General features: G+C 39.2%; 1 protein-coding gene across 13 annotated transcripts in view; it reads right to left on the bottom strand.

Moving 5' to 3' along the window:
- Window positions 1-397: 397 nt before the first annotated feature.
- The window catches only part of ZBTB20 (zinc finger and BTB domain containing 20), an 876097-nt gene continuing 852132 nt past the window's right edge, over window positions 398-24362 (bottom strand). For all 13 annotated transcript variants that reach the window (XM_075593654.1, XM_075593664.1, XM_075593657.1 and 10 more), the window contains one exon: window positions 398-24266. In XM_075593654.1, the coding sequence (XP_075449769.1) occupies window positions 23656-24266 (611 nt within the window). In that variant the 3' untranslated portion in view covers window positions 398-23655. The remainder of the gene's footprint in view (window positions 24267-24362) is intronic.

Raw genomic sequence — 24362 nt, 5'->3', positions numbered from 1 at the left:
ATTTAATATCGCTGATTTTTTTTAAAAAAAATAACCGATGTAAACAGATACAGTACTCCAAATACATTCACATAACTGCAGTGACATGTTTTCATTTTTTTTTTTATTATTATTCCTTCATATTCAAACTTCACAAACAGTGTGAATTTTACAATACCTCAGAAAGTGAAACTTACAAAAAAGTGCTGGTAACATTTAAAAAATAAAAATAAACAAAAAAACATCATTCTTTAGCAACATCAATAACTCTTCCACACAGAACAGAAAACTTGTAAAAGTTTTTTTTTTCCGTATTTAAGGCGTAATACTTCTGTATAAAGTATATGCAAGAGATAAACCTTCACAGTATTCAAAAAATGTCACAATAGTAATATAATAGAATATTGAAGCGCTATAATTATTTTCTGTTTTTTTGTTGTGTTTTTTTTTTTTTTTTTTAGATTTTTTTTATTCCTGTTTAAATAACAAATACGAATCACAGGTAAATATAGGTGAGAAAGATACAAGGCTAATAATAGATGGCCTTAAGGGTACTGTCACTGTTGAGAAAAAGCTGTCAAGATGTGTGTAGTAATTCTATATTTTAAAGCACTTGATTAAAAAAAATAGACGTATGCAAGTTTTTTTTTTTTGTTTTTTTAATGTTGTCTTTTTTTTTTTCACTTATTTTCCCATAGTTGACAAAATATTATTAAAAGAAAACAACAAGAATCTTAAAACAATTAAAAGAAAACTAAAAAAAAAAAGAAAAAAGAAATAATGTTTCACCCAATCCGGAAACTGTTGGCCTGCCTTTCGACAAAAGACATGGGAGGTACAGATGTAGCAAAGCTCAATGTCTTCACTGCCGCTGCTTACACGGAAAGATTAACGCTGTGGGAGGTCCTATACAGAAGCATGGACCCGCTCCTCCGCAGCTCCATCGTGGCCAACACTGGCCTGGGCGCCAGACGTTTGCTTGTTCGGCAGCGACGCCGAGGACAGTAAGTTTTGCTACATCTGTATTCATTAAACTGCGGTAGTGCTGATGAGAGCACTATGGAAACTTCCATTGACTTCAATGGGCACTCCTGTTAGGCAATGGGCATTCCCGTGCGTTAGTGGTCTGATTGGCAGCATCACAGTTTAAATAACCCTCATAATAAATGGGTGTGTTGACCTCTCAAGCACACAGACATGTATACAGAGAGGCATTCTATTAATACACACATACACATGGATAGATTGTAAAGGTTAAAAGACATTTTTTGGAAATTTGTCGTTACTTAAGAGGGTGAAATGAATCGATCCCAAAGTCTACACCTCGTTTTTTTGTCTCGTCTACAACTACAGTAGTGCTTGTTTAATGCTTTTCAATGTGTTGCATGACCAGGAGGATACAAATGTGTTTTTTCATAGGCAGCTAAAATAAATATGGTTGTATTTGCCTTTCAAATGGTGTTTGCAAGGACCGAATATGCAGAACAGAGTTTTAAGCCTTCTATGTGAAAAGCTAACATTTAAATGGAGAAAATGCCACTCAGAACTTTGCCCCACTTACAGCTCTCAGTTTTGCTGGACACATTTTTTTTTTGTTGCAAATATTTGCCTCTATCTGGATCACCTTCTATAAAATTGAACAAAAAGTTTACGTGTATGGAAGTGTCTTTTTTTAAAGGCCATGTTACTTTTTTTTTATTGTGCCCCACTTTCAAAAGGTATTACTGTTTGAAGTCATTCAGGAGAAAACAAATGTGATACCCCTTGCCTAAGTCCCAACACTGAACAACTTTTAACCATTTGTTGTGGAACCTTTTATTTGAATAGACAAATATTTGTATCCCTACTTTTCCCTCTTTTATACCCACATACCGTGATAATCTTGAAAACAATGAGGGTAATGTGGGTTAAATGTGTGAATGAATGAAGGGCTGCCCTTTCCTGGGTGTCAAATACTGGATGTGGTAAATGGGTGCCAACTACATTTCTTTCTCCAGCATTAAGAGAAGACGTAAGTTCTGGAGCCCAACGACTGATGTCAGTGAGCCGAGAGTGAAATATGTAACTTGACATAACTGTATTAAAGTGCTCTCAGCATCCTGTCCAATTAGGGACAGGCCGGCCACTCATATGTGGACTTAGTTGGGACAACAGTTCTAGAAACAGAAACTAGACACGGGAACTCATTCAACTGAACAAGAGCGCCACAAGCCAGCACTTCCACATTTATAAGGTGCTCAAAGTAATAAAAGTGTCACCCAGGACAACTGGGTGTCACAATAAGGTGCTTCAAGGTTTTATTTGTTGTTTTCTTTACTACCATTTCTCTCACACATTCTCCACCCCCAACCCCCCCCCCCCCCCATCCCGCGAAATGTTGACATTAAATCAGTGTATTCAAGGCAGGCCAAGAGTTAATGGATTTCTCTGTATCAACCTTCTACACAAGGGATATTTTAGTGTTAGCAGTGGGTAACTCACCTCTGCTTTAATTCTTCTTGTTTTTTTAACATACAAATATATATATATACATGTCAGCTAACGCACATATACATTGATGTGTGTTTGTGTATATATATATATACACACACACACACACACACATACTCAGACACACTCGCTTATAAAGAGGAAGAAAAATGAAACGGTACCGAAAAAAGTTAGTGAAATGGTTCGACTGTCTTGAATTCTAATGCTTTGCCCATGTTTTTATTTGCTCCTGTACAAACCACATGATTTCTTATTTTCCTTCTCGAGGTTCCTTTCAACCGAAATATGAAGACATCTACTGAACATGACGGTTGTTCACCCCATGTGGATGGCTAGTTAGTTCTGCTTGTTGCTTAGTAATAATAGTGTTACTGTTTTCTGAGTGTGTGATTCGTTTTTAGAGGCAGTGGCCTTATGTCCACTACCTCTGCTGGACTGTCTGCTCCTTTGCTTTGTGAGGGAATACATGAAGTTTGGATTATTTCGTTAGTTTTTGAGTGGAGGTGATGAAGCTGAGTATATGCCCTACAGCCCATACTTTGGCCTATATTTTTCATTTAGTTTTCCATCATGACATTGAAATGCCAAATCTGACATCCACAAATCCCTTCAACAAATACAGCATGTCATAATTTGGTGAATTATAGGCGATTTAACCCTTTCGCTGCTGAGAGCCTTCAGAACTGTGACCACATGATCGCTTGGGGTAGTTATCACATGGTTGCTGGCAGCACACAATAACGTTAACAGTAATGGAGTCACCTACATTTAGTTTCTGATCACATTAACGTGATGTTCCCACTAGCAAACGAGCATGACGTACCATGTATGTTATAAGGCCCCCTAGGGTGCCACCCTCAGGGTACATCACAAGGACAGCCTAAAGGTTTATACATTTCAGGCCACATTTACTAAGCTGTACTCAGACCATATGACCATCAGAGATATCTAATGGTCCATTCATTTGAATAGGCTGATAGGTGTCTTGTGGCACCCGAATGTCTTTCAACTTAATACCTCTTAGTTCATGGTGCCTTCCATGCATTGCCGTACCCTCTAGAAGTTCCATGGCTGAGTAAATAGGGGACTGTTTGATTTCACATTTAAAAGTGAACTAAATTAAATAGATCATGGTCACACTTGAGGTACTCCCAGGATTGTATGCAAGTTGTCCAGTTTATTGATGATGATTGTTTGGACTGCTCTGGTTGCTGAAAGGTTTTTGTTAGATGCTCTTTTTGAAGTTAGACAGTTTTGGTTCGGTTTGTCTCAGTTTTGTCTCTTGTACCACTGAGTGAGGACCTGTGGGCCATACTTCCAGATTAGTGCATCATTAGCTGGAAGAATCCCTGTTTACATCATCTTTCCCATTCTGCATTTGGTTTTGGTTTTCATTCTGAAAATGTCATCTGGATGGAAACCAAAAGGTAGAGAAAAATAAAGAGCGAAGAGGTGAATGGAATAGTGAGGGGGAGGGAGTAATAAGTGTATTCAAGTCATTAAGAAGGCAGTTTTCACAGTGAAGGATAGACATTAAACTGGCAGTGAAGTAGAAACCGTTCATTCCTTCAGGGCTGGATGAGGTTGCAAGGTATTGCTATGCCTCCTTCAACACTGAAAGGGTAAATTCTGACCACAATGGTGATAGGAAGCACTATACCTGCAGATCATTTTCTCTGCAGTAGTTGTATAGGTTGGCAGCTGTGATAAACCCCTTTAACGCCCTGTGTCCAATAATGTAGGATTTGAAAAAATGGTGCACTCAAAAAAAAAAAAGACACCAACACAAAAAAGAAGTTGCACAGCGGACAGCAGCTCAAAGAGACAGCTGCAGAAGGGTGGATGGACGTATGGGTTTAAGGCCACATTTCATGTTTCTAATTACAGTATATGTAGTGATTGGGAATTGTGACTAATGAATTCTCAGACTGTGACATCTGTTCCTTATTTTGTGGACACGGAACAGAACAGGGTTCTGAGAATTTACAGTCCAGGATGACAAGCACAAAACTCAAAGATACTGTACATATAAAACTTGTGCTGGCCTGCACTGAAAACAGCGGTCTGAATTTGATCAATGTTGCCATTTTGTGTTAGGTCCTAAAAGGACCCAGTTAATGTTTGGAGGAGAGGGCAGTGAGTTACCAGCTGGATTACTTTATAACAGCAGAAAGGAAGGCACGTCATTGAAACTGTATGTTTGCTGTCGGAAGTCAAAGAACATAAATGGAGAAGAGAAAGGAGAAAAGAGAGAGGTAGGGGACCCTCTTCAACATGCTGTTAAACCATTTACCTCTTGCTCAGGAATAGATCAGGCTACTTCAAATTGAACAGGGGCACACGTGAGGAAAAGATAAACAGAGATGTGACCTTTCAGCTTCCACCCAGAATGACTATTTGTGGATTTGGCTATTTTAAGAGTTCAGAATGGAAAAAGATTAAGGGCCTCATGCAGAGAGCATCGTTATTTCAAAACTCGCCATTTTTTGTTCAATTTCCCTCAGAAAACGGCATAAAATGGCGAGTTGCGAAAAACGCGCCATTTTTTTATTTCTATGTTTAAAACTCGCCTCGCGGCTGGCGAGAACCTCAATCGCGCCATTTTTAAAACTCTCCGAATGCAGAGAAGTGCGAACGGCAAGTAGCGGCTGTTCGCGCCAAAAAAAGGCGCGATTCTCGCATTTTTGCCGCGCCACGAAAATATGGCAAGATGGCGCTCGCCGCCTATAGTAAAGGGGAAAAAAAAGGCGCGATTTTGTTTTTACACGTTTCTGAAGCGCGCATCTCGCCAATTTAAACTCGCCACACGCATCCATGTTAAACATAGCAGAATTCGCACTTTTCTGCATATGGAGAATAAAACTCTCCAAAAAAGCTACTTTTTATGAAATTCGCCATTTTTAAAATTCTATGCTCTCTGCATGAGGCCCTCAGACTGGTCTATAAAATCCCTCAGCTCACCACCTCCAATATATTGCAACGTTTGTGGTTAACATGAATGGTGTCCCCTTCCTCCTTTCCCCTTTGTAAGAAAGGTTGGCACATATGTTCTAAGCAGTGCTAACCTGTCAGACACCGTATGCCTCAATTGGGTGAATTGACCATAAGGAATCTTTCTGCTCATCACTGCTTAGTAAATGTGGCGCTGTCATTTACATGATTTTTGGGCACCTTTTTAACTCGACTATTGGATTTACGTAGCACAGACTGTGCTGTGGGATTTCACTTTGACGATTTGGAATTCACATCGATTACAAGAAGGTGGTGATTTTCCCATAGCATCACCCACCATTCTTTTATTTTCTTAAAATCATAGACACTAAGAAAAGTCCCACCAAAATCTGAATAGACCGTTATATTGGAACAGAAAGCAGTAGTATTATGCGGTGGAGTTTGTACCACAGAAGCCCGTCCATCCAGTTATCAATTACTTGCACTTGCGGGCAGTTCAAATCAATTCCCAGAGCCCCGGCTGATCTGTTCCTCATTTTTCTTTCTTAAAGAATATTGGAATTTGTTAACACACTGAGAACAAAATCATTCAAATATAGTATAGGCATCCATGCTCAAGATGTATAGAAAATACACTGCATGGATGCCATGTTTTATTCTTACACTAGCCACGTAGGATGTATAATTCATATAATCGGGCAGTAAAAGAAAGAATTTAGATAATACAAATGCAATGTGACTTACTTCACCTTATTGAAAAGGCTTTTTTAGTTAAAGGCCTGTGAATCCACTTTAGAATACTAAACTTTAGAGGCTGTTTAGGAGGAAATTGGAAAGGTAGGGGACACCATTTATTTCATTTGATTACATGGCTGGAAAATGCTTTTTACACTTAAACTCCGAGTCCAGTGTTTGTGACATCTCATATAAATATAATTTGTAATAATAAAAATAAAAAAATCAGCTTGAAAACACAACAATCCCTTTACTACTTCCTTTTAACACAAAATTAACAGCAGTGGATACAAATATTATCTTAATAATTACAAAAAAAAAGTCTTATCCCATCATTAACACTCATTGACAAGTCAGCTTTAATATCTCAGAACTGCAGCATATCCATAAGGGCAAACTTCGATTGTTTCAATTTTTTTTTCTTGCTTTATTTGTATTTGATACATTTTTTTTTTATTAATGCCTTCACCAAAAAAAAAAAAACAGTCTTCGACCAATAAAATGCATTCAAAAATAGAAAATATTACACAACAAAAATATGCTTCCTTCCTTTCCAAAAGATTCTTCACACACAAAAAAAATAAAGTAGAAAAAAAGTCTGACATTTTTCTTTTACTTTTCAAGATAATTTCAGTTGAGGGCACAGTTATGATTCTCTCTCTGCTATTAACCCTTTCTTGGCAGTCTGGCAACAAAGAGGTTAATTGAAAGGGTTTGCGTTTGCGTACATCATGGAAGCCGCAAAACGAAGCACACAGCTCACGCATTTTCGAGATATTTGGAACGACAGTAAAAACATAACTAATGTTTGATAACAAGAACTCACAGCTCGCAGGCTAGGAAAAATCTCACAATGCCACCAGTTCCACATAACGCCAGTGGGGGGCGTTTCGAGTTGTAATTAGGTGTCTGAAGGATCAGGGTAATTGACAACAAAACATAGGGATAGGTTTAGTAGTATAATCGACATTAAGAATAGATAACAGCCATTTACTCGAATGGTAATTAACCATGATTTACGGGTATTGCATTGTAGTTTACCCCTAAATGTCTTCTTCCACCATATCTCCACCATGACATGTCCAAGACCATAACACATTCAGCCCTTTAGGGAGGGAGTTCAATGAGGGTGAGCTTTAATTGTGCTGTATTTGACAACTGTATAGTATTAAATACAATGGTGGTTGCCATGATGTATTTAATTTATAATATTTGTTTTCTATACATAGAATTTTGCAGTCACAATAATGGGTTTCTATCTCATTTTCAGTGCCCAGGGCTTAACTTGCCCAAGGTCACAAGGAGAGTTGACACTGGGATCCGAACCAGGTTCACCTGCTTAAGATGCAGTGAAATAACCACTAACGCTACTGAACTTCTTTTTGTTTTAGTTATATGGGTTGGGTTCTGTCTTTTAAGTTCCTGTATTTCTCCATTTAAATATAACATAACATAAAGATGTGCTTTCGTATCAAAGATTAGGGTAAAACATTATTTTTGAAGGATCTGGTGAAACTGGCAATAATTGGCTGCATAGATTATTTCCAGCACACGTCCTTCTTTTCAATCGACCAAAGAGTAGCTTGGTGGTTGAGGCACCACACTGGCTTCTGAATGAGATCCGTGGCCAGCTCAAAGAGTATAAAAACAAGTTGTCAATCGTGTGTGTTCCAAAGGAATAATAAAAGCCAACTTCTGTCCATTCACAAAATGGACTGAAAATAGTTGAGCACTAAAAAAGGTTTTGGCCATATTCAGACTCTGTGTTAAACCGGAGACATATTGCATGTCTTGCCTGCAGGTGTGTATACACAAGGCACTGTTTGAAATGGTGCATTCACTGGTGTTCAGGTTTTACAGTAAGATTATCTGTTGCCTACCCTAGAAGAATGGGAATGACTGTGCTTTGCACATATAGCGGTGCTATTCCAAAAGACACCGTACAGCCCATCTGCTTAGTAATTATAGGCTCGGCTCCTATAACTTCCCCTAACACCCTCTAAACACGACATTCTACACACAGAAACCTTAACGATTTTGCTGCCAGGGTTTGAGCAAAAGGGTTGAGGACAAAACCTTTAAGACAAAAAACGGGTAGGAATTCCCATACCGTAGTTGTCATTATAATGGAAGTAACTTAAAATGACTATTATCAAGTCTTACATTTTTAAATATTAAATTCGTATTTTTGCCAAAAAAGTTCATTTGATAGTTGTAGGGCAAATACAATTAACCTCTGCTTTTAGCCCATTTCTGACCTAAGAGTGAATGCACCTTTTAAGAGCTGATGTATTGTTTTATGCAGTCAAATAATGCTATAAGCAATTATGCTTGTGTGATCTACTCACATGGGATGTTTTGGCCTGACATGTACAGCTAAGTGGAGAGAGGGGACAAGACATGACCATATTCTATTAAAAAAAATAACTCTGAAAGCAGTGGTCAATGTTTCATACAAAGTAGTCGCACTGTGTATGCTTGCAAGTCATACTAATCTTTATGATCTTCCTACCAAAGAATGTGCAAAGATCTCTTTGGAGTTTTTCACAGACAAATGCAATACTTATACCATCAGCCACTGATTCAATATGCTATTAAGTCACTTCACTGTGCTAGAGAAAATATTAGCCCCACTCAAAAAGAAGTTGAACTCCTCACCAGCTTAAGGAAGAGACTTCACAGGATATTGAGTAAAGACCAAGTAATCAGAAAGGGGGATCATTTAGGTAAAACAGTCCCAGAAGTGGAAGTTTATTGATAAATGAAAAGTATTACTTGGTAGCACAGTAGATTACTACATGTATCACACTTTGACCACTGTCCAATACATAAATTACAGCATAAAGAATATTATTTGTCTGAAAATGGCCTCTGCTTTGGATCAAATCACGAGTCGTGACACCATTAGTCAGCGGGACTCCAGTTCATTGTCGGCCAAAGACCTTCTTGTTAAACACCAAGACCTGGCTGTTGACAATTGGTGGAAGATTTTTCATAGCCAGGGGCTGCTGCCCACTTTCTATTTGGAACCCTTTTGCTGGAAGGACTAGCCTAGCAGAACACAGAATTGATTGTCCAGCAGCAAAAGGGTTAAGCATGATATCAGATAATATACTTCCCAGTGCATTCGCATTACAAATAAAGAACATCATTGTCAACTTTTTTGTTCCTTCCTACAAAAAAAATGCTTTCAAAAAAAAAAACAAGAATATATAGTAATACGTACAATTTCATAAAGAAAATCAAGACATTGCCAAAAAAAAAAAAAGGTAAAACAGAAAGGTGCAATAATGTTATAAACCCCTTCATCCATTGCGGCCGGCAATAATAATTGTATGGCTGCCTTGATACTTAAGGAATTAACAACATAACAAAATATTATAAGATAAAAGCACAAAATAGTGTTGTACTTAAAAAAAGCTCCCCATAATTAGTAAGCATTGCTTGACCCCTTTGATGTAAAGGGGTCCACAAATAGATAAGGCTTTTTAAAATACACTGCACATATCAAAAAAGCCTCTCTTGTCTTCCATTGTCCTGATCTCATTTCCCATCAACATGCCGTTTGCCTCGGTCTGAAATGAAGCCTTCTTTCTAATTTTTGGTCTACAGTAGAATTACATATTAACAACAATAACAATTTTTTTTTTTTTTTTTTTAGTAATAATGAAGAAAAGCACAAAGGTTTTTCTATTTTTAAAAATTGCGGTTCACATGAAAGGTTGATACTGCTTGTAAATGTTAAATACGAGGGAGGGTGTTAGTCGTTTAAAAAATATGAATTGAAATCAGCTCAAATAACAGGTATAATGACAACGGTTGCGTTAGTAATAAATGAAACATGGAAATTAGCACTTAGCCACTTAACAAAATGATGTCAATGGACAAAGTTGACATTGTAGCTCTTAAAGCTCACAAAAATTTAGCACGGTTTTGCAAGGTTTTCATGAAAGAGTGATATAAAGAACTCTTATAATACTACAGAATCTTTACAGCATAGTCTTAGACAAGACAGAAAATGAAACATGTATTGGGACCAGCAAGTATTTTGGTCTTTCTGTATGAGCTTATCTTAATGGTCAGTGGCTAAACTGGTGGACTTCTTGTTGGATGTTTGTGATCATCACATAAAAGGCAGCAAGGTGTTTTCCTTCAATGCTACAGTAGTTTTGTACTAAGCTTGATGTGAGCTGTTCTGAACATGCAGAGTTGGAGGAATCCTAAATCCAAAACAATAAATAAAACCACTAAATAACCCACACTAGTTTACCAAATGGTAAACTCTTGAATGGTTTGCATGGGTGCACATTTCCAAGAGCCAAAGCTTTTCCGATGAAACCTGTGACCCTCCACCACACAGTCAACATTATTACCAGTGGTCCAGCACCAGGTGGCAGTTGCCAAAGGATTTTCCTTAAAATCGCTGATTTGGTCAACTCCCGAAATCCTTCTTCTTTTTACAACATTCGATACTCATCGCAAGAGACCCAAAATATACATGTTACTTCCCATTTTTTCACAGGAAGAAAAAAAGTGCAATGTTTCATTGTTAGTACACAAACAACTTCTCACAGGAGAGCAGATCCCAACGACATATAACACACACTAAAACCCTATCACGGGGCTCTAGATAAAAAGACTTCCCCAATTTCCCACTATTGGGAAGAGGAAGATGTAAACCAAAGCAAGCAGTGGACTGGAGCAAAGTGGGTAAGTATAGTGTGATTATCCGATTTGTATTCAGATACTGGCCAGTCCGAGATGGACGCGACGGTTAGGTGCAAAATTAAACATGAACTGTAGGTTAAACAAAAACGACATGGAGAGAAGAGGACCCTGTGCTGGTACTAACCCACACACCACAACCCAGGGTGTGACCACCTTGGGGTGTTCCTCTTTGTCCTCCCAATCCATGTTCTTGACTTGCAGAAGAACAAGTCAAAGTTTGTTTACCTTCTCTTATTCGGCTGCTCCAGTTGATAGTACTTGTTTATAGTCTAGTGCAAATATCATCTAATTACAACATTGCAGGCGTGGCACCCCAGTTCTCTAGGTAGTTGTTATTGTTGCCTAAATCGCAGTAGGAGCTTGCAGCAAGCAGGCATCAGAAAATTACAAAAACAATCAGCTTACGTGTTCCAAAGAGCAAAGCATAAAACTCAGACCTTTACAACAGTTATTTCTCCTGTCTTTAACCGGTTGCAGGGCATACACAGACAGACGTGTTAGCCTGTACCATTATCAGGCAAACAAACTTAATTCTGCCATAATTTAGTCTGATCTGGACAGATGTTTAGAAGTGAACATGGCTGTTTACAAGCCGGGGTTCAACAAATAAGTGATTTAAACATTTCCACTGCCATTGCATTTCCATTTCCAGGTGAAATCTGTAACAGCTACACTCTACACAGTGCACAAGATACAGAAATATCTGTGGATAGATTTTGGAAGATAGAAAGTGGAAATCTGTGTGACAAAAACATGATTCGCAACTACACTATGTTAAACACTTTGTTGCACTGGATTTATGTGTAGATGTGAACAATGGAAACGCTATTCAACAATAACCCAACTTGATACAGCCACATTATGTAACACCAAGAGGAGATGCAACTTTAAAAAAGCACTGTTCATCTGATCCCATCTCCTGCACTAAATCCACAACATAGGACAGGAAAACTACAAACTACCTAAAAATAACTGTCAAATACAGTACTGGCGTTTCATTCATGTCTTCTCGCCTGATAACGTCCTTTTATTAATATGTTACCGATGCTGTGAAATGACACTAGAAGTGTCCGATGAAATAGTCCTGGTCATGTTTTTATTGTCCATTTATCACTCTCTCCTCCTGTTCCTCTCCGGAAGCACTGTCTTTTAATTATGTTTGAACCCTACATTCCCAAAAGTATACACACAACTAAAAGAAATATATAGTTCCTAACTAAGATTATGTCCATGTAGACTGCTACTGCCTCTTATCAGTTGAAATACAGATTTTTCTGACCGACATCAGTACATGTATGAGAAGCAATGTCTCCTCTCATTCATATTAAACAACCCATAGAAAATGTATTTGAATGATAGTGCTGCCTTTGTGATCAATATGGTTTTTTGTGTATCTTGCATTTGCATTGAAGAATGTGTGTACTGTTTATATGAGGGGACTATTATGGGACTCCTGTCCTTCCCATATGTTGCACCCAAAGCTCTGTTTGCTGATAGAGAGAAGGGGGGATAAGGGAGACAATCATATGTGGTTATCTCTTGGAAGGTCATCTCTATAAGTGGGTTATACCCATTTAAACTTTGTAGCTAGCATTCTATCTATCCCTGGCTCATCTTTCTATTTTCTTTCTCTTACCAGTCTCTCAGCCTGTGCAATCACATTTCAGTAGTGCAATGCAGTGCAGTCAAACTTAGTGCAATAATTAAAATAACAAAACAACAAAAAGCATTTACCAAACTCACAAACTCCAGAGAGAGCACTCAAGGAAGAAGATTTGTTGCAAAAATTAGACTGGATTACCAAAACAAATATAAATATTCATAAGATCAAGCATACCCTCCCCCTTTATTCTCTCTATAGAAATGACACTGAACGGCATTAATGTGGTAAGAATTGATTTGAATTAAAGGGAAAAATTATTACCTCCTTTAGTGTATTGAAAGACATTAAAACAGAATGGCAAGACAATTTCCACATGCCCCACGCAGGTTCTCCAAGCTTGTTCCAAAATCACAAACATAATACAGTGTAAATAAGTGCACATATGATTGTGCACATGGACCTTTTTTGGCTTCCTCTGTTACTGGGACCTCTGTGTGCAACAGAACTATTTATTTAGAAGAGAACCGTTTTCTCTGGGAAGGCAACAAAATAATTCTGCAGAGGGTTTTTTGAAGCTGTGAGTAATAAGCTTTTCGATTTTCACAAACCCGACATGAGACATGAAACCGCTACTGAATAAGATGGGGTGGGAGGTGGGCGGGTGGGGTATTCGGTGTGCTCTTCAATGGAATACTATTGCTAGAAAATAAAAGCTTTTGTCAGCTTTATATCATGCTTTCATAATATTATACGAAAACCCTGGGAGATGACAGATAGTTTGTTTGGAAGTTTGATAAACTAGCATTTAGATATGATATAGGACATCCATTATAACAGGGCAATACGCATTATATGTGTTTGCATGAAGGACTAGTTTTTCTTTAGTTTCATGGAGACCCTGTTCTAAAATAGTGCAAAAATATTTCCTAAGGAGACATTATATAGTAAATAAGGGCCTCGTTTGTATTGCTCTCTATCGTATAAGGACATTCATGGAGAGAAGACAAGGTCTATGGTTAGAAGTGAGAAACATAAATGTGCGAGTATTAAGTGTCAATTCCTCTCATTAAATAGGTACTATCAGCAGATACCGTTTTTTCATTCAGAGTGACACCAACTGGTTCTCAGTGACGCTCTACACAACTCTAGGACTTTTAATAATCAGGGAGTGGATGAAACCAGTACAGTCTTCAGCTAGAGGACGTGACATGAAACACACCTTGTGATCTCGTTAGAAGCTCTCTCCCTTTATACACTCTCTTTATATTAGTGTCAGCAAGCGACAGTATAGCCGATCTCATAATCACTAGAAAACAAAAAGCTACATTTAAAAACAGTTCAGAATGACATCCGGTTTTATCTAACCACAATGCTTACTAATAATCTACAGCAGAGAACTCTTCAACTAACCTCTTCAACAGTGGAAGACAGAACATGAACCACACATACAGACAGGGTCAATAATTAACCCAATGTCTCTAGTGTTGGAGGGGCTTTAATGAGAGGCAATTCTTCGTTAGCCTATTTGTTTCAACACTGGTCAATATCACAATTCAGGAATCTACATTTGAACCTGTTCTATTTTTTTTTTTAATTGCTTCCGTCATTAAAAAATTAGGTGACAGTGGATTGATTATTTTGTCATTCTGTGTTTTTCGATTATCTGCTTTTCACAACCTCAATTTTAAATGATCATTGTTTTGTTTTTGTAAAATATATCTGAATTTACACATAGTAAGTGAAATGGGACTTTTCTCTGCCTGCTAAGAGTAAAATGAGAATCTCAATCATTTGAGTATACTGTAGCTTCTACTGTATGTATGTACACACACACACATATATATATATATATAGCACAAATAAAAGCATTTCGTTAGCCACAGAAGAACGGTATCATCTATTTATTTTTTGATTATATATATATATATATATATATATATATATATATATATATATACATACACACACCCCGTTTTGGACATTTTAAGGCTAAATTGGGAAAATATGATATCGCCTGCTATTAATAGGCCAATACAACTCCACCCAGACTCAACAAAGTTGAACAAATATTATTAAGTGCATTAGTCTGTGGATTATAGTGCAGTGGGTGGCAACTACACATTGGTATTTTAACAGAGAGCCAGAAATACACACAGTATGTTATTTCGTTATCAAATGAAGAACACGCTTAGTGCACTTGTATTATAAGCAGTAATCAGTATGAGCCTTGGAGAAACTGGGAATGTTAAACCCACTCCCACATTGCACCTACTGTACTGTATATCTAAAACTATAGGTCACATATGTTTAAGTTACTTTTTGGAAACTTTAGTGTTATTACGGCATTACTATTGTTTCTAAGTGTTTTTACAATGCTCCTGTACTGTAATTCAAAGGGGTCCTGAAGCAAAAACACTTTTCTCTCTGACAGAGAAGGCCAACTAGAATAAAGCCTCCACATATTACCATACCCCAACACAAGTCTTTCTAGGACTAGGACCAAACAGAGTATATTGCTGGGACAGTGGGAACGGGTTCATTTCTTTCTCACAGTTGCATGCCTATTATTGCATGAAGCCTTTGCCGCTATATAGCTCAACTCTCACTTTTATCAAAACGTTGTAATGCATCTTATCTATTGTAATTTGCACATCATTTCTAATGGTAAGCTTCTCCATTTTCACAATGAAAAAGCAGCAACAACAGGAGTGGGCAACTGGTGGTCATCGGGAAATCTTTTCAATGGGCCATTAGGTGGCATTAAAACTCCGGCCAGTCTACAAGCCTAAAACTCAAGGACTTTCTCAGGAAGACTTGACTATTTGTTGATTTAAATGGGGAGCACAAACACTAATACATGTCCCCCTTTGCAAATAAAATACAGAAGATTATACTGTATATACAGTAGAGGGGGCTTAAGCGGGCCAATCAGACAGATTAAAATATGTATCGTACTTTGTGATTTAGTCACCTTCAGTGCCAATGGTGTCAGGATTTAAAAAGGATGTTTTTCAATGAAATTAAAAAGAGTTGTTATAAGTCACAAATATAATAATGGGATGTATCATATCCTACATGTCGGCTCATCATTTATTTTGCTTTTTCCCCATGTCCAAAATCTGTAAGGTTTTGGGTGACCAAAAAAAATCTCTGGCAACACAGAGCAAACAGACGGAAGCGGGGGAACATTTAATGGGCCAGGGTGCGATTTCCAGGTACTTACTACATACATTCCCCTGTGTTTATACAGAAGGCAAAGAGCTAAAATAATGTATGCAAATGGCAACAGACTACTCCCTAAATTACCAGAACAGAATGACTGATCCACTGCAATTTTAAAAGTCCATAGACTAATAATGGCGAAAAAACATGATCCAAAAGGTTAGCCACCTATAGTGCTGGCAAATGTGTTGAGTGTTACAGGCTACTCCTGCAGCAAACTTTCAGAAAGTACGACGAAAGTAACTGAAATGGCTGGACAGATACTTTGGGACTGAGGGCAGTATGCGCACGAAGTGTGCACATCAGGTCTGGGAACTCCTTCGCAATGTGAACATGTGGAACTATAAGGAAATACCACGCATGGTATTTCCAATCCTTGAGGATTGGTTATACTAAGAAACCTGAGCCCAAAATAGACTGATGGGTTTGACAATTACCAGTCGATAACGAGACTGCTAATCCTGATTGACTCTAAATATGCAAAAATACCTAGAACTGTGTAGAAGGACACTCCAGTTGGTTAAGCTGGGCCATGACAAAGCTATGTATGTTGTTGGTGATATTGTAATCAGCTTGCAGCCCTAAAAAATGTCACATGATATCAGGTCATCTGTTCAACAACTTCCACTCCGGCCAAGTTTATATTAAAGTTATGCAATCGCTTTAAACAAAAAATACCCACAAAGGTCTGGCAATTCAAAGGTCTAATTATATATTTTTATAGGATAAGCTGGAAATGTAGGGAAATACTCATTATTATTGTATAGTGTGGCATGTTCATTTTCCAAGAATATTTAAAGATGCTTGAAATTCTGGGTGGTTTTAATGTGAATGATGGGACACTATTAGGAGTCGTTCGTGGAACAGTGTTCCACAGAGCCATGTTTTGTACAACACTGGAGGATGGAATGCCTTGTACAGAGTAACACTGAATACGATGGGTGGTATGCATGGTATAATGCTGTTGCTTTATACACTGTGCAAAACCACATTAATGGTTAGTTGCTACCTAATAGCTATGAAAGATATCTCCTGATCAATAGGTGAGCTTGTCCAGTATACCATATGATCTATTGCCTAAATGGCCCTGCACTCCAACCGAAGGAAAACTAAGCAGGACTACAAGGAGATACTGTATAGTTTAACAAAAGCACTTACTGGGCAGCAGAGACATCTGGTGGCAGAAAGTAAGAATAGAGCGAACTTCAGCTGTGGGTGGTTCCAGCTTACAGCTTTCTACAAGTGGCCTCAATAGAATCTGGAAGTTCAAGGGGGGAATGCTTGGGTTTTTATTTCTGTGCAGAGCGTGATTCCATTGAGACAATGGGGGGGTGAAAATGTGTTGCACACCCACACTGGGGGTGAGAATGTGTTGCACACCCACACTGGGGGTGAGAATGTGTTACACACCCACACTGGGGGTGAGAATGTATTGCACACCCACACTGGGGGTGAGAATGTGTTGCACACCCACACTGGGGGTGAGAATGTGTTTAAGGAAGCCAGAAACATTGTCACATTTTTATTTACAAGGTGGTTTTGTGAGCCAAGTGAGATTGCACCAGTAAGAATCATTCATTGGTAAATGCCATATTTAGAGCTAGAATTTACTGAGTGAAAAATGATAGAAATTCTCCCTATTTAAAGCTGCAGTTCAGGCTTTAAAAAAAAAAAAAATTATAGTTTTTTTTTTACTTCAATAGTTTCATGTGAGCAATCTCTACTTACCTAAAGAACTGCATAGCTGCCGGTCAATTCGTTCTCCGTCTATTGATCGGCAAAGTTTGGCGACATCTTTAAATATGGGGAATGTATTTCCTCTGTTTCTGTCACTCAGTGGAAGCTCATGAATATTCATGAGTACTCCTGCACTGACATGTGCAAGAGGGAGGGCAGGGCTCACAAAGGGGTGTGCCAGGGCTTGTGACAGGACATGAAGGGGCAGTGCCTTAGTAAATGGTTAAAATAGAATACAAGAAAATTGGTCTTCCAAAGTTGTTGTTTTTAAAACAGAAAATGCTAAAAGTATTTTTTCTTACTACAGAACTGATTTATTAAAAAAACCACACATGCAGGATATTGCCCGAACTGCAGCTTTAATAGGCGATAATGTTATTTTCCCATGCAAATGGGTAGGGAGTATGGTCAATATTTACCAACCGGTGCAGAGTCTCAAGACCTCCTGTGGCCCATTCACTTAAATGGGCGTTAAGGTACCTTCCTGCTAAGTTGAATAAATATGGCCCAGTGGCCAGGAGACCTGGAGTCCCAATGAGGGATGTTGCTACCCATCTTGCAGTAACTACCATTGACTTGAATAGCAGTTTCCACCACGTCAGCCGCCATGTCCCGCATTGTAGCTTCAGGACTTCCGGCCAATGTCTCTAAAGTCAATTATCTGGCAGCATTGGGATACACTACTTTAATACCCAGCTCAGGCGAATCAAAATCACTGAACAGTTGACCCTATAGATTTAAAACCGCGCTAATGCATTACAAGGTACTGTATACTGCAGGTAAAACAAATGACTGAAATCATTTAGAACTCTAATTGCCAGTGCTATTATGTTCCATAATGTAGCATATCCTTTGGAATCTTTAGCCCAGAAAGCTCTGCTCTGCCTGGCACAATGTGAAATCCCCAGAGAGATTTATATGGCTTTCTCTAGAGTCTTGAGACTCAAACTCATGGTGATAACAATCCTGCAGCTATTCTGATGATGCGTCAATGAGGGTTGACAGTGGAATTACAAAGCAGTTCACAGCTCTTTCTAGCCCAAATGCTGAACTCTTCATGGTGTCCCAGGATGAAATAAAATGTGTGCGAGCACGTGTGTGTGTGTGTGTGTGTGTGTGTATGTATATATATATATACACACACACTGGTTTGTAAGATGAAGTGGTTCAGTGGTGAAAGGGCATGGGGACTGTTTTGCCAGTATGTTGATTAATTATGGAAGTCAATTAATAATGTGCTTCGTCTCTAGAATCAGAAGGCCATACAATCCTAGGTCAGCAGAATGAACAACCTATCGGCAGGCATATAACAACTAGACTGCAACAAACGGATCTTCTTCAAACCAGTGGTATACTGTAGGTGACGTCTTGAGACACAAAGCCTTCTTAACATGCCATGTTACCAAATGCCCAACACCTCAAAACATGTTCCGGCCTCGTCTTCCATACCCTGTTACATAGGTGGGCTAGGCCTTTAACCCTACCAGCGCCAAAGAGCCCAAGTATCGCTTGTGCCACTACAAGATTCTCCATCACTGAGGCTTAACACCTACTCTTCTCCAGTGTGTCCCCTGCTACCCACATCGAATAATGCTTGCTGAGACTTTTCATTACTCGCCATCGTGCACGCAAACAAAATAATTCCAAATGAGTAAAAAGAAATTAAAAATCGGGGAATCATACTGTAAAATTCTTCAACTTTCACAGAAAAGAATGCAGGTATTATATATATATATTTTTTTTTTTATATAAAAGACAAGGTTCTTACGTGGATATTGTATCATGATAACAGTCCAAACAGGAATACATATCGAAGGGGGGAAAAAAGCAGATCAGCTGATACAAAACAGTTGGCAAATTTTCCCATTGCTAAAGTACTATTAAACCATTCACTTCCAGAAGGGCCAGCCACACATATCTCCTCAATACGTAACAGACCCCCCGGCAGCCAAAAAGGGTTAAAATAAGAACTCCTTTAACTAGATGTAAACTGGGAGGGCACACAATTAAAATGCATGTGTCCTTTCTAAAATAGCTTCCTTTGTGCTGAGGGGGGACGGGACGCCTGCGGTGGAACTATTGGTATATTTTTCGGCCAAAGCAGCCTGCAGAGCAAGGTGCTGATGTTTCCATTACTCCTTGTGTTCCTTGCATGGTTCAATTTTGCAGATGAAAAGTGTTCAGTGTATCATTTAACCCCTATGCTGCCGGAAGGGTTTGCAGACGTGTTACTGCGCAGGGGTTAAAAAGAGAACCACAGGCATGCTGTCGTAAAATGGGACACAAATTGTATAACTGCATGTTGGAAAAGCCAGGATCTAGGCTGAAAAGACCTACTGAGTCTGGAGAATGCTGTTTAGGGTCCCGGATTCTCACTTTGGGGGCAATTTTACAACCTTAAAGTAGCAATCCCATCTGGCTTTTGTCAGCTCCAGGAAACCACTGGTTCCCGAGATACTTAGCGGTGAAGGTACCGGGTTGAAAGATACTTATTGGGGAAACAATATGGCAGGACATTGCTAGCTCTATGGTTTACAGAGAGCCTACAAAGTTAGGAGGTTCGAAAGGGATCATAACAAATAACAATAACCAAATATATAAGCGGAGGCACAGGGAGATAGACTGATTTGCCTGAGATCACATAAAATAGGGACTCGAACAGTAGCCGCCGAGATTGTGGATTCAGGGCCAACACTTTAACAACAGGCCCTCTACCTACAGGAACCACTATAGATGGCCACCATCCATGGAGTGCTATAGCAGCATTATATTGGACTCTTTCCATTGAGATTCTCATTACAGGCCATGTCATTTCTCTGTTTTTCTCTCTCAACCAAATCCAAGTCAGTAGAAAATAAAGAGATCTTCCCTACATACCGCCAAAATCCCCTTCTCAGAAGCCTTTGGGTGCGGGTACTCTAAGATACAGGCAGCAGAGGGAGGTGAAATAGCAGCTTACGGATGCTCTTCATGGTCCCTGCATTACAGCTTCCAAGAGCATCCTACTGGCTTGTGTGAAGCAGGACTCTCAATAAAATGTAGAGAGAATGCTGGATTTTTTTGTATGGAAACTTTAACACAAGGCATCATTCCCCTTTGTCAGCAGGGTAATCAGCGGCTGAATACATTTCACCAAATGGACACAACCAAGGTTAGGCCAAGGCTCCACCAGTACACGTAAGCCGTTTAGCTCACCACCATCGTATTTTCAGTGCCAACAAACAAATACATAGAATTCTTAACTTTCATTTTCACATCGACGACTACAACTCAGACAGAACGAAGAAACAAAAAATGTTAGTAGTGGCAGTGTGTGGGAAATAAAGAATAAACAGCTCGGGGGGAGGGGGGGAGGGAACGGAATATGAAAAATGAATTCTACCCACTTTCTTGTGTTTTGATTCTGTTCCTTTTTAACCCCTTTCTTGTCAGTAGGGTGAGCAGCGTATTGCGTTGCTGGCCCCCCTGGCAATGACTGGGTTAAAGGAGTATATCAGCAAACAGCTTTTATTTTACAAAAATAAAAGATTACAAAAAAAAAAAAAAAGTTGAAGCGGCGTCTGTATTTGGATCATTGATTTGTCTCTGATTTTACCTCATTCACTCACTCTCTTACTTTCTTTCTTATATCCACCATGAGAACGACCAGAATAATGCTCTTCTCTTTTTGCAAAGTGAGCACACTTCTACTCTGGACTGCACCAAGTTGTACTCATACAATCCACCCATTGTCTGGGTACCAGAAAACAAATACACTGTGTTTTTCAATTTAACCTCTTAACAACTTCATGTAGAATCCAAAAAAAAATGTTCGCTTTCCATCAGCTCGTTGGAAAACGTACAAGGTTTTTCCCCTCTGTCAGGATAGGAGGACAAAACAGTTGATATTTCTTAATGCCAGGATTTACTTTACCTTCAATCTGACATGGTAGTGGAGATGCTGTGAGAAAACAATAATGGCTTCCCCTCTGACACCGTGCATGAGTTCCCAAACCTAAGCAAAAGACCTCCAAAGGAACAACAGGTTTCCAGACTAAGCATTGCCCATTTGTTGTAGGATGTGTTGCCTTAATGAAACATCAGAGTTCTTAATAGATGACGTCATAGAGGTGTTGAAATCCCACCGGTCTCTTCTTCATATTTACTGTGGTCTCGGGTCCTGTAATGTTTGAAATAATCTGTACGCTATAATGTCATCAATAAGGAGCTCATGGTGGTCCATTAAAAGATATCAGAATGCTATGACATCTCCTGGACAAATGTAGTCACTACAATAATAACCAGAACAATTGCAAGAATACATGTTTGTACTTTCTAAGTATGTTATAGCAATATTCAGTGGTTAGTCCTAAAACCTGGTGAAGAAGAGAGTCTTTGAAGGTAGGTTTGGGAAGCCCTTGAAATATATGCAACCACAGGTTCACCCAGATCATTTTGGAACCTCTCTAGACACAACCATAGTGCAACCACTTGAGTGAATGAAAGCAGAATGATACTTCCCCAACTTTACAGATATTGGGGGACTTTTCTTAAATTGCTCTGCAGTTGCATGAACGATCTAGCACTTTCACTGCACACACACCTGAAATGCACATACTGTGGTATAGAGCAATGCTGAGTTTTACAATACACATCTTACGCCTTACAGCTGTTTTTCTTGGAGTCTGAAGCATGGATAAACAGGGTTTGCTATTCCTTACTTCCCAATGTCTTTCTTAGGGCTAAGTTTTACTTACAGTACTCCAAGGAGAAAGAGTTCTGGGACACAGTGTATAAAGAAACTCAGCATTACCATGTGTCGTGTATTTTCGGAAGGATTACAACTTCCAGAAATAGTCTGCTTTGAGTAACATGCCATTGGCTTCGTCAACACAGAAAATGGCAACACACACTCACCCTTCAGTAGCTTCCCAAAATTCCATCATGTGGATCCACCCCTGACCTAGAGTATTGTTGTACTCTTGAACTCTGCCATACAGGTAAAAGGTATCAAAATAAAAGAACAGCTCATGTATACCTCATGTGCTAGTCTCTGACATATCGGTTCCATGTGCACAGTATTTCTGGTTTGTATTGTGTCAAGCTCTCTATCAGTCCTTGTCCTATACTGCATTGGGAACTCTGACGTAGACATGAATAAATATGAGTTGCTTGAGAAGGAACTTGCGTTGCTTCGGTCACTGTAAATGGTTTGCTTTCTTTTCTTTTGCCCTTATGTGTGTTGCTATGTCGCTTTCTGCTCCTTCTCGTCTTCGGCTGCAAATGAAAGACAGACTTGTGGAGGGATAGAAGAGCGAGAGGTGAGGGGTATTCTGGGTATATTTAGGCAGAACAAGCAGCACAACGGACCAGATTAAAATCAGAGTGGAAGAACAGGTGCTTAAGTTGCCCACTCCAGTCCAGATGCAAATTCCTAACTGTGCCCTCTTCCCCTAGGTTCTCACTCCTGCTCCTTCCCTCCAATTCACCCTAAAAAAAAAAAACATTACCGGAAAAAAAGAGAACAAAAAAAAAAAAACATGTAATGCCATAGAAACCACCAAGAAAGAAAAAGAAATAGTTGAGCAGTTTTTTTTTTCCTTTGTGAACCGGATATTGTAAAGTCCGAGCGCTTAAATGTTTAAAATGTCCATCAGATTAAAGTAAAAAGAAGGAGGGGGGGGGGGGAATTAAACAAAAAACAAACACTGTAGGCGGCATGTTAAGGGACAGTAGGCCTTGTTTTTTTTAATATTTCATTATATTATTTGTATTTTGTAGTGCTCTATACAAGTGGAAAAAAAGAAGTTCAGTTTTTATTTTTTGTAGCTTTTTTATGAATTTTAAATTTTTTTCATGTCTTTTTGTGTTTTTATTTTTTTGTGGTTTTTTTTTTGTGTGTTTTTTAAGAAGGGTTGTATTTAGAGGCCAGTAGCTTGAATTCCAACCAGTGGGATTCAGGTAAATCTACCAGGCCTTAAGGCCACCATCTGAGGGAGACTGGATAAAATATATACGCAGGTTATATATCTTGATATATATATAGATATATATATATATATCCACCCACTCTCCGGAAATGTAATGTACCAGCAGGCAATACAGTTCTTCATGTAGTACAAAATGCCAAAAAAACAAAACAAAAACAAAAAAAAACTAAAAATGAAAACAAAAATATTAAATTCTAGTGCCATAGCTTTTGTTTTTTTGTTCTTAAGAATGGATGGTTCTTATCCGTCTGACACGTGCATTCTCATGTGGTCGTTAAATTGCTCGATTTGGTCAAACTTAGCTGGACAGACTGAGCAAACGTACGTCGTGCCCTCAGCACAAGCCATGGCCCCGCTGCTTGGCAGCCCGGGACGAGGGACAAGCGCGTGGCCAGGAGTCGGGGCCGGAGCCAGGGATGGGGCCGGTGCTAAGGCAGACACCAAGACTGGGGCTGGAACTAAGGCTGGAGCTGGTGCCAGGACCGGAGGTGGAGGCAAGACTGGGGCCATGCCGGGAGATGGATGCAATCCCTGTCCTGGAGCAGGAGCTGAGCCCGGAGTTGCAGCGCGGACCTGGATGCTGGCAGTGCCGTTCGTGGCACTGTGGAGGGCCACGTGCCTCTCCAGTAGGGTCTTGTGAGAGAACTTCTTCTTGCAGATGTAGCACTCGTAGGACTTCTCGCCCCGGTGGAGGCGCATGTGAACGTTGAGGGAGCTCTTCTGAGTGAAGCGCTTGTTGCAGATGCTGCACTGATAAGCCCTCACGCCTGTGTGCGTCACCATGTGTTTGATTAGGTAATCCTTTAAGGAGAAGGACCGCCAGCAGATGCTGCACTGGTGCGGCTTCTCACCTATTCCATGGTGTTAGAGAGAAAAGAGCAAGAGAAACAACAAGTTAGAATTAATCTAGTAGACAACTATATTATCACTTATTATTTCCACTGCAA

This window comes from Ascaphus truei, chromosome 3 (assembly GCF_040206685.1).
Source record: "Ascaphus truei isolate aAscTru1 chromosome 3, aAscTru1.hap1, whole genome shotgun sequence".
Classification (NCBI taxonomy): Eukaryota; Metazoa; Chordata; class Amphibia; order Anura; family Ascaphidae; genus Ascaphus; species Ascaphus truei.
This window is presented reverse-complemented; position numbering and strand designations above follow the sequence as displayed.